Source organism: Siniperca chuatsi, linkage group LG17, assembly GCF_020085105.1.
Source record: "Siniperca chuatsi isolate FFG_IHB_CAS linkage group LG17, ASM2008510v1, whole genome shotgun sequence".
Lineage (NCBI taxonomy): Eukaryota > Metazoa > Chordata > Actinopteri > Centrarchiformes > Sinipercidae > Siniperca > Siniperca chuatsi.
Genome location: NC_058058.1, coordinates 9,574,101 through 9,585,919, shown reverse-complemented (window position 1 = coordinate 9,585,919; position 11,819 = coordinate 9,574,101). Strand labels below are relative to the sequence as shown.

The 11,819-nt window shown below is 40.4% G+C and overlaps 1 protein-coding gene and 1 long non-coding RNA gene across 2 annotated transcripts; one reads left to right on the top strand and one right to left on the bottom strand.

Annotated features, from left to right (window-relative positions):
* Positions 1–326: 326 nt before the first annotated feature.
* rnf5 (ring finger protein 5) lies at positions 327–11,663 on the bottom strand. The gene is made up of 6 exons (XM_044170636.1): positions 11,287–11,663; positions 4,671–4,689; positions 3,126–3,238; positions 2,977–3,034; positions 2,772–2,883; positions 327–1,882 (listed from the first exon to the last, which is right to left on the bottom strand). The coding sequence occupies exons 1-6, from the start codon at positions 11,511–11,513 to the stop codon at positions 1,764–1,766; spliced, it is 648 nt and encodes a 215-aa protein (XP_044026571.1). The 5' UTR covers positions 11,514–11,663; the 3' UTR covers positions 327–1,763.
* On the top strand, positions 4,830–11,291 carry LOC122863845. The gene is made up of 2 exons (XR_006375100.1): positions 4,830–5,138; positions 7,392–11,291. It is a non-coding gene; the product is annotated as an uncharacterized LOC122863845 (long non-coding RNA).
* Positions 11,664–11,819: the final 156 nt, after the last annotated feature.

The window sequence follows — 11,819 nt, the reverse complement described above, 5'->3', positions numbered from 1 at the left end:
GAAAAAAAAAAAAATAAATCAATGAAATCTCAGAAAATGTCCAACCCAGGAGCTCAAGTTAGCAGTTCAAGCAGAGACAGTTCAGAAACGAAGACTATAATTATTTTCCAAATGACGTCAAAGCCAAATCAAGGCTCTTTTAAGCATTTTTTGCTTCACAGTTGTAACACATTAAGATGAACGTATGTTACTTTAGTTTTACGTTGCTCAACTGTTTCAGACAGTTTGTACAGTAAAAGGGAGATCTTTAACGTGCACTGTGTCAGTTACAAGAAAGCAAATTAGCTGAATCACACACACACCATAAACAGGGAAGGACAAACTTCTTTTTGCACTCATAACATTTATTTAACTTAATGGGAGAGGTTGGCAGAAGAGTTATTAACCTGGGCTGCAAGCGTTTTCTTGAGTAAATGGGAAGGAATTTATGAAAACCAGGAACCAGATCTCGCTTTACAAAAGCATCTTGAGGACTACTTGCACATCTCGTCCTCTCTCCGTGGCTGATCATCCACTCAAACACGTAAAAACAGCATTTACAATATTCATATATACAAATATATAATGTGCACACAATCACTCAGATACACAGACACATACAGTCAGAAGAAGAAAAATTGACAAAGTTCATTGAACTGTTGCTTGTCATTCCTGTAAATTCTTAGCGTGCTGACCGTTTCACCTCCACGACTAACTGATTCTCCTCACTTGTTACACTGCCTCGACTGTACGTGCTGTTAGGACGTGTTGTGCAGCATCTCATCGAGCTACTTTACAAACCAGAACTTCTTTTGACAATTTGTTCTTATTTTTTGGCTCTCAAGTTGCTCATATTGATGCGAAAATCTCCCAAACCGGTGGTTCAACACCAGCACACACGCTAATCTTTAGGACAGCTCCGTCTACAAATGACTTCACAGTGCAATGGTAGTTTTTTTGTTAAGACATTATGTATATATATTTATAAAAAAAAAAAAAAAAAAAAAAAGCATCCACCTGTGCTATTTCTCTCTGTCCATCTGTTTTCAAGAGTAAGTCGCAAATTCTAGGAGTACTTGTTAATTTCACGAGGAAAGTGTAAAACAGGAACATAATTCAATTACATTTTTCACCCGACATCGTACATGACTGATCTTCTTTGGCCTTTTAGAGTAAGAAAACGTTGCTATAGCAACCCCTACGTTATCTCATACCCCGCCTTCTCTTCCCCATTTTAACCCCACTTACCCTTTCCACAACGTGCCTCAGAGCTCTCTATTTAAGAAATGTGAAAAGCCAAAACAGAATTAGTCACTGCCCTAAATTATCCTCCACCCACCTCTTTATGCAGCTCAACACCAAAAAAAAATAACCCTGAACCCAAACAGTGAGCCCCTTAAACCACCTTTATGTTTCTGTGTGCCTATATCTACAGGTGCATGTAGAGAGGGAGGGCTAATGTGACTTATTTTGGGATTCACGCAACACTACTTTGCAGTGAGTGTTTCTTGCATAAACAAAATCAACAAAGCAGGTGGGTGGGGCTGAGTATCCTAAAGTGAATCTGCCAGGAGGAGAACCACATTTCCTGTATTTTTTGTTTTGGGATCAAACACAAAGCTCCGCTCTCTCTCGCCGAGTTAGTACCTGCTAGGAAATGTAAAATGAGCGTTGTGTCTGTAGCTCGTGTTAAGTGTGTGAGAGTTTGTTTGTTTTGTTGTGCTCCTCCCTCCTGGTCATCGATCCAATCGTCTATCCATCCTTCCCTCCCGTTCGTGTCTCCATCACACGCTCAGCAGCCAGAAGAAGAAGAAGATGGCCACAAACAGGAAGAGGGAGTCTTGCCAGTTGTTATTGCCATTGTTGAGGTTACCAGTGCCTTGGTGACCACCTGCATACTGGTCTGACAGGGGGAGATGGATGGGAAAGGTTATTACACCAGTGTGGATTATTATTATTCATTATTATGTATCATGTAAGCATAATATCAACTAGAATATTTAAGGTACTTTAATTTAAAAGAGGTAACGTCACAGATTGAGATCTCTTTTGCAAGCGCGACCTGATTACAGCAAAAGAAATACAAGACACACAAAAAGCACAAACAGCATCAGAAATGAGACATTTCTAAAAAAAAAAAAAAAAAAAATTAAAAAAACATTAAAAAAATCCAAAACTAAAAAGTTTCAATTCATCCAATGAGATGAGACTTACAAGTTTTAATATCATGTGAAGCTCATTCCATTTATACAGGGCAAAGTGCTGGAAGTCTTCCTAAGTTCAGTATTTACTATTTAGGATTATCGAGAATTAGCTAGTCCTGGGATCTGGTCTATGAGAAGACCTGTTGTACTGAGGCAGCTTTAAATTGGGCCTTAAAATTGGGTAAAAATGTGGTGCACATTGCCAAACAAACTCGTAATTAAATCAAATTACCACAAAGTAATTGCCACACCGACAACCTGGGACCTTCTGGGCCCTCGGACCCTCAAGGGGTTCGAATCTCCTCAGTTTGAGTGATTACAAACACCAGAAAAAAAAAAAAAAAAAAAAAAAAAAAAAAAAAAAAAAAAAAAAAGGCCCACGTGTGCGATGAATCCTCCCTGCAAGTGCAACCGCAGAAAATCTGATCTGTTCACAGCGAACGAAAACTGACGGTTTCACATGATCTACTTTTTTACTACAAAATGAGGGTATGTCACTAACGCACCTTAACAGGTCGCGCTATTTAGACCGTTCACATTGATTTTATCCAGTGAGAAAACAATGTGTATCTTTTTCCGTGTGTTTACCTGCTCTGTGAAAGGGGTCGTTGGTGTTGAAGACTGTGGTGAAGAAGCCGAAGGGGAAAGCACCGATGCCGAAAGACATGTGGAAGCCAGTGTCCCCAAAACCCTGGAACATCTACGCACGGACAGAAAAAAAATAAGAGATTAAATTCAAAAATAACATTAACATTGATTATTTCAATCATGAGAAATGGGTTGATTGACTCACCCCGCCTCTACTCTCTGGCTCTGTTCTCTGTCCTTGAGGCCGAGGTGGAGTTTTCAACCTGAACAACAACAACAACAACAAACAGTCTGAAGGCAACCATAAGGCTATCGCACAAACTTCACACACAGATGCAAACAGTCGTGGGGTACCTGGGGTCCTCTTGACTGGAGCTCCCTCTGCCGTACAGCGGGATGACTTTCTCTCTGCTGATGCCCGCTTTACAGACGGGACACTGCTGACTGCTGGGCCGCATCTCCAACCACTGAGAGGAGCAACAGGGGAAGAAAGGTGTCAAAATGTTTAAAATACAGATCAGATAAACCCCTTTCTGCTGTTTTCCTGAAGCTAACCAAGCCTTAATGTTTAAATACGGGGTTCAAAGCAGCTGAAGTACTAAGTTTTCTAAGAAAGGGAGGTGCTGCAATAGTGTAAAGCTAAAGATTTAACCTAGTGAATGTTACCTGAAGCACATCAAGGAGCTCCTGTGATATTTTGCCCAGCAGCACATTCACAACAGAAACTTTGAGATTAACAGTAAATCATTATCCACAAATTGTTGCAGTCACTTTCAATCTCTAGTTGAATCTATATAGTGCTTATGCTACTACACTAAGAGCAATGTACAGCTCTACGTGTTAAGTGGCGAGTAGCAGAAAGAAAGCTGCAGTAAACAGAGGCATTCAGTGCATTAGCATGTTTAAGCTGCACTAAGTCAACTGACAGGTGTAGTTTCCACACTGAGGTCACATCACCACCTTATGCTGATTAGGTTAAGTTGTTGCGTGCCGGAGGCAACGTTAAAGGCTGTACACAGCAACAGCCGTTTTCACGTATCGTGTCGGATTTGAGGCCTCCTCTCAGGACTGTGTGGGCAAGTACAGACCCTGTTTGACTGACATCGCCCTCACTGTGCTGTTACGATTAGGGTTTTAAAGTTCACATGCTTTGCAGCAGTCTGGTAGTGTTGCATTGTAAAAATGATGATTAATGGGACAATGCTTGAAGCAATGACTGCCACAAACAACAGGCAAGTTTTGACATATGAAACTGCCAGAGCTCGCAAGAAACAGGTAAAAACATTTATCAGTTTCATGGGCTTCAGTGGAAGTGAAACGAATGAGGTGGAGTTAATATTCTCAGGGACTGACGCAAGTAATTTATTGGTTAATTCATCACTTTTTTTGTCATTTAATCTAGTTTAAGTCAGAATAGTAAAATGGCCATCAATTTCCCAGAACCAAATTTGATGTCTTTAAATTTGGTTCTTTTTGTGGCTGAAATTAATAGACTAATGTCAATTCATTGTTTTCTCACACTTCAGACTCTGGAAACAAGTGTTGAGCATTTGTTTGGGAAGTGACCCAAACGATTTGATTATCAGAATAGTTTTAATTTCCTGTCAATCGACTGTCCGACAGTCCTAAACCCAAAGATGTTTAAAACTACAATGTTATAAAAACAGAAAAGCAGCAAATGCTCACATTTGAAAACATGGAACCTGTGAATGCTTGGCCTTTTTTGCAAGCTAAACGATGTAAACTATATATCCGTTTTTAAAACTGTGACCTCACAATTCCCCAACTTCAACCTAAGTGGGAGTCTAATCAGTCAGAATATTAAACACCTGTGTGGCTGTGCAGCACCTTTAACGAGTATTACAAAGCAAAGGGTGGCATGACAGAGGAAATACTCACTTGATGAAGACAGGGCCAGCTGTAGGGACACAGGAAGAAACAATAGATTAATTTGCATTCTCACAATAGCCCCTTTCTCTTAAAATGTCAGCTGCTTGCTTCAATAACAGCACCAACATTCCTGGAGAGAATATAATATAGAATAAATGCAATGTTGCCTGGTTTTGGAAACCCTTAGTGCTGTGAAACTGGCCAGATTTTCTTTACTTGTGACTCTCCTGCCTGTGAAAGCCCACCTGGCGAGAACAACCTGTTCCTACTAGGAAGGCTGATTAAACTCATCTCTGCTCCCCATCGTTAGCATTAATTGGCGCCATCTGTTGTTAGCGGTTAGCAGAGTCTCGCCTGTGTGGCGGCTGGCCAGGCCGACCTGCTGCTGCATTGTGGGAGTGCAGGATGCAGGGGAAACGCCACATCAGTGGGTGCCAAACACTGAAGCTTTTTCAGGAGACAGACAATGACACAGTGGTGAATATCTCTACCTCTTACACCTTATAGCTCTGAACCGCCCACAAAAATCAAACGGTGCCAAGAAAAGTTTTCCCCTAAGTCAATAACGAGGTGCTCCGAGGATTACACAGCCTTTTATGAGAAAGGAAAAATATCTTCACAGTTAAGAAGCTGGAACCAGCAAATTTAGGGTATTTATGCTTGGGGGGAAAAGACATTTAAACAACTGTCTGTCAAAATTGTTGCATTTTCTATCAACCAAATAATCGATTAATGGACTAATCATTTTAGCTTTAATCAGCACAGTTATACAATATGATTACATACATTGTATGTACGAACATCAAATGATAATTAAATTAATTAATTCAGGTGGTTATTCTCTGTAGGTTCATCACTACGAGCGACCCATTTCACATTGTTACGTGATACATTGTTGTTATAAAAATATTGACTATTGTCACTTTAAACAAACTGGATGCAAAGTGACAATCAGCAGAATGAGTTATGTTGGTGTATCATTAAGTGAATGTTTAATGGGCGTGCAAGAGTGCAATTATCAGCCCTGATTACTGTAAACTATGAAATACAGGCGACTGCATAAGATTACTACTCCAATTGAAACACAAAAAGGTGATTTTATACACCTCATCAGTTCTAAAGTGAAAGGAAAGTGTGAAATTCGATTGAAAGTCGAGTGAAAGGGATTCAGGTCGGTTTGCATTGTGGTGTTTAAATTTTAAAAAACTAATCTGCAAATATGAAAGCTTAATCCTGCACCATAGTCTATAAAATGTAAGACGTTTTCCGAGTTGAGTTTCGCCTTAAGACCTCAGTTAATTAAAGCACATTGCAGATACAACAGTTCATCCACTACAGAAAGGTTTCCATGAGGTATGCAGAGCTCCTTTTTATAAGCTAAGATAAAATGTTCCTGTTTTGAAGGTTTTTAATTTTTTTATTGAGAAGACCGTTTAAGGCATATGTGGATGCAACAAATACAGCCAGTGTGTGGAACAGTACAGTAGGTAGCAACATATGCAGCTGAAAACTAATATTTCCAAAGGTTTAATTTTTCTTTCAAGTGTCTTCTGTATAATTTCTGACTTTACTATTTTCTTAATCTCTATCTGCTTCTGTCAGAGATTTCTTTGCAAGATAAGCAAAGTAACTCAGATCATGCAGACGAACAGGCAGGACTTGTTTTCAACACTTTCAGTATTTCAAAACCATAAAACATTCGAACACTCATTGCCTCAGGTGGGCCTAACCAAACGCCTCAACATGAACAAAATAACCAGCCGAGCCAAACAAACCATAAAGCACGGCTCAGTGTGTACAGTATTAGTGTAATACCAGCTATCAGATCGCTGCTGAGAATGGCATTCCTGTGGATACAAACAACTGAACAAAGCGAAAGGCAAAGTTAACATAACAAACCATTCAACTGTGATTTTAACATGTGGCCACATGTATAGCCGAGCTCTTGTGACCTGAAAATAACTGCTTAATTTCCAATAACAGGCTCAACAACCATTCAGTGAAGCCTGACTGCAGAGTGTACACAGACTCTCATTATGTGACCCAACTAGAGCCATTTAATGGCTGCAGAGTCTCATTTTTATATAAATGAGAAAAAGAACATAAGCCTTGGCTGGATTACTGTGTAGTTACTCCCGTCTGATCTTAATCAGATACGTCAGGCAATAAAAGGTCGGGAACCACTGATTTACAGCATATAAGCTTATTTCTGGACAACACATGCAGGTCATGCTCCTGTTATCTACTGAAAAAGTGCTTCACGACTCGTCTGTTTTGCAGCCACAGCTGTCTCGCCACAGGTTCATGTTCACATACAGCCTGATCCGAGTCCCTAGACATGAATGATTCGCTTCAGCTTTATCACATCTTTATTGCTGCCCGAACAAAAGTCCACTTAGTAGCTTTTTATTGGAGCTTTCAAGCACAGCCTAATCCTAACATAACCCATCTATGCATTACAGGTTGATCGCCTTTCTGAACTTCAGTCAATGTCTGCTTAACTCAAGCCAAGAGTTTAAACTCTTTTATTTTTAATGCTTACAAATTCAGATTTAACATGAAATTAATGTAGTTATCAGGAAATTGTATCACAGGGGAAGTACCCTGATTAAATCGTTTTTATTTTGTAACTATACTTTTTGCTGTAAGATGATTTCTGACTGCAGAATTTGACTGACATTTTTAGGGAATGGGCTGAAACTGTGCTTATTCTAGTGTCGTTTTCGACAGCAAAACTCCTCCCTGACCCTACGTGGACAGGACCAGGCCCACGGTAGACCGAACACTGGGGCTGAGGGGACAAGCAGCACAACTCAAAGACGAAAGGGTCTTTCTGTAATGTCTCTGCCCTCAAGACAAAATGGAGTGATTTTTGGCCCTTTGCTGATGAAGACCATGAGATGTGGTTAAAGGCAGAACAAGCAGTCGATTAACCGATCGACAGAAACATAATTGGTAACTATTTTGATAATCCATTAATTGTTTAAGTATTTTTTAAGAAAAAGGCCAAACAAACAAAGGCTTTAGTTCCAGCTGCTTAGTTGTGAGGCTTTGCTGCTTTTCTTTGTCTTCTGTGATAGTAAACAGAATATTTTACGTGTTGGCCAGTGAAAACAACCTGGCATTGTGATGGGCATTTTTTATTTTATTTATTATTTTCTGACATTTTATAGACTAAACGCTAAATCTAGAAAATAACTGGCAGATAATCATTAGTTGCAGCCCTAGTTGAAAGCTCCTAAAAAGCTAGTAGACTTTGAGTTGAGATTAATTTGTTACACACACACACACACACACACACTGATCTCAAAATCACAAATTAACTTAACTGGTGATGAAGTCTGGCCAAGATGTTAAAACAACGACCCGAACAGCATTAATTTGAGAATTTATATGTTGTTTAAATCAGTGGCTCCCAACCTGGGGGTCGAGACCCTCGGAGGAAAAAAAAAAACTACGTAATTATATTGATTGTTTTCTGACTTTCTGATTTTATATGCAGGGCTTCAAGTCTAATTTATTAAAATGGCTGTATCTTGCAGGTTTTACATATGCAAACACTTTCACTTAACACATGCTTCTTTTCCTAAACCTTCCAGTCAGGGGGTTGCTGGATTATATTAATGTGCTAATTCTAACATGATGAGCTCTCATTCAGTCTTGGAGGAGAAAATTCACTTGCACTGCAGCCTGTGTGGCCGGTATCTCTAACGACGACGAAGACTAGTCTTCTCAAGTGGACTCTCACTCAGGGATTAAAGATGTCACACGCTCATTAAACCCAAAGTATTAAAGTGACATTAATGTCTTTTTTCACACAAATCATCCCTCTAGACTGTCTACTAGGGCTGCTGCAGACTAAACTCTGACAGTGTAGGACACTCTGCTCATGAGGAATTTGTTACTGTGTCACATTTCAACACATTTGAGGGTAAAATGCAGTTTGAGTGCCAGTAAATAAGATTTTCTGATGCTAGAAACTGATACTGGCTCACAGTTGTGAAATTCAACAAAGCATATATATTGTACTAACACAATATTTTTATTTGTGAGCATTTTGGCAACAAATGCGGTTTGTTTATGTTTGTTTTTTTGCTGCAGCTGAACTAAAAGATGCCAGATAAGTTGGTTCAAAGCATTAAACTGCGTCAAAGTTAAATGCCCATTTGTTTTATGTACAGCTGAATAGCAGGGTTAGGAGTTTAACTCACGCTAAACCATCTAAGATACAAAACATATGTGACAGATTGTGAGGGACTGTGATTTAAAATGTCTTTATTTAAAAAAAAAATCTAAAAATAAGACAATTAATATGCGATCAAAGTTGCAATATTAATTTTGAAGTTGCAGCAGGTGATCTGCCGTCAACACCTTTCTTCCTTGCTGATAGTTTCATCATCACAGTTTCATCAGGTTACACAGAAGATGAGAGAGGCGAGGGGGGGACGCAGGTAACATGGCAACTAAGTTACATCAGCCCATAACACAGCAGCTGAAATGCATGGCTGTGTGGCAACGGCCCATGTAACCGCAAGAAGCAGAGAAGCACCCTTTCTCTGATCAAATATTAAATAAATCAACAGCAAAATAATATTAAGATTCCTGCACTATTTCCTAATAAGTTTTTTTTCAGACCTAGAACAAAAAACCTAGTGTATATTTTTGTAACACTTAATTTAAACAAAACACACTTCAAATGTGAGTAACGCTTCTTCTGAGACAGAACGTGGTCACAATAACCTGTTAACATAATAATCAAATGTCCATCTCTCCTAAAACTGTCTGTCCTCAAGGTCAGTCTTTATTTCAGGTTTAGAAAGAGAGATTTAGGTGCCAGGTGCGCTGCTATAAATAAAAGACAAATAAGTAATGTAAAAATAAATTCTAAACGCGTGGGGGCCTTATGAAATAGTTTTGAGGGCCGAATCTGGCCCCCAGGCTGGCAGGTTAAAACCCCCACTTTAGGTCAGTCTTGTCCACGATGGTCTGATGCAACTAAAAACATTTTACTGGCTTCTGTGGTGTGTTCACCACAGAGGGTTTCTCCGCCGAGTAAAAACGTTGCCACTGAAAAGGAGATAACATCTGTAATCACGGTTTGCGAACTTCTCTTGTAGGCAGCAGGAGCATGCCCTCAAAAAACTCCACCTCTGTTTCTGTAGCCAAAACACAAGTGCTCACCAATACAGATCATTATCATTTTAAACTACAAACGTACGTCAACAACAGGTAAAAAGGAAGTCCCATTTTCTTCTGTGTTCTCTTACTACTGATTATAATGCCCTTAGGTTTGACCCCAATCCTACACTCTTGGCTCTAATCTCACATTAACCTCGACCTGCGAGCGGCTGTCAGTCAGCACTCACAACAACTCATGAATGAGCCTCTCACGTCACTGTGTGAATGTTTACATTTTCAACACAAAGTGGCTGGAAGGTTGAGCCTTGCGCAAGTGTTGATTAAAACCCAAGATAGGAGAAGGGACTAGAATCACAGCTGAAGTGCAACCTAGGGTTACAGCTAACTGCTACTTTCATTATTGATTTATCTATTAAAACGTATGATATGTACAGAGTGAGACATTTTACAGATGAAAAATAAACCTCTTACGTAGACAAACTATACTGTTTCTAAATGACCTCAAAAATATCTTTGGCATTTCTGTACTGCAATTTCTCGTTACTTAGTGGCTGCCATATACACAGATACCAATACAACAACCAAATCTCATAAGTTTGATTTACTAGGGTTACAACTAACAGTTGCTTTCATTATGATTGTGTTCATTATTTTCTCAATTGATTCCTAGAGCCCGGCTGACGTCTTCAAATTACTTGTATTGCCCAACCAACTACCAAAAACCAAAAGATATTAATCTAACAATGATTTTAAAAACAGAGAAAAGCAGCAAATCCTCACATTTGAGAGGCTGGAACCAGAGAATATTTGGCATTTTTTCGGTGATTTTCTGTGTATCAACTAATCAGTTAATCAACTAATTGTTTTAGTTCTACTGCAAACCTGACAGTGGCATGTTTGGTGAATGACTGAGCGTGGACCGGATGTCAAAGCTGCAAATGATCACCAGACAGTTTAAACTGAAACAGCAAAGTTAATGTGTCACAGAGGGTGTGATCCAAGAAGGCACTGGCTGCAACTGTGACCTCTGACCTACATCACACCATGATATGAGCAGCAACCAGTCGTCATCCGAGCCATCAGGACCACAGACTGTGTGTGTGTGTGTGTGTGTGTGTGTGTGTGTGTGTGTGTGTTTATATACAGTCTATGATCAGGACCACTTGCACTTCAGACCGTAAAACACGGTTTATAATGAAGGTTTAAGTTAAGCCACAATTCATTTACAACTATTGTACAGCACTGCCATCAAACCAACACCCTCCTCAGTGATATCCAGCTAGCCATCTTGGCCGCTATCATCTCCCACATAACGCGGAGACAAACGGCTGGTAAAGGCGCGTTGTTCCGCCGTGAAACAACTCAAACTGACGGTAAAAGGAGGCCGCACAGACGGCAAGACTACACTCCGGTCCGGTGGGCTGAGCAGAAACAAAAACAACCGCCTCCACACATCACAACTACCCTCCCCCGCCTTGTCTCGTACCAGAATAAGTGGCCGCACATACTGATGACAGCGTCCGTGGCAGTGTCCAAACAAATGTTGCACTCGAATGTGGCCCGGTCCCGCTCCCGTTCGCCTTCCCCGCTGCCGCCGCCGCCGCTGCTGCTGCCGCCCGGTCCGTCGCGGTCGTTGCCGCTCTCCCCGGTCGGGAATCCTCCTCTTCTGGCCGGCCCGCCGTCACTCGAGGACCGGGGATCCGCGGCCGCCATTATATTTACTGTACAAGCGAGGAAAGGTACCAACCCAAACCACACGAGCCCGACCCGAGCTAACGTTAGCTGCGAGTCAACGTTCAGAGGCGACGACAAGTGTCACCAAACCGAGGCTGCTGCCGTCTTTCTACCTGATTGACAACTTCCGTTTCCGAGAAAAACAGAGGCGAGGGGCGGGGAGAATGTAGACACCACCCCTCCTAATAATAATAATAATAATAATAATAATAATGAAATGGTTGCAAATCAATTTATCAACAAAATCTGGAATAAAAAAATATGAGATACGAAATCAAATACTAT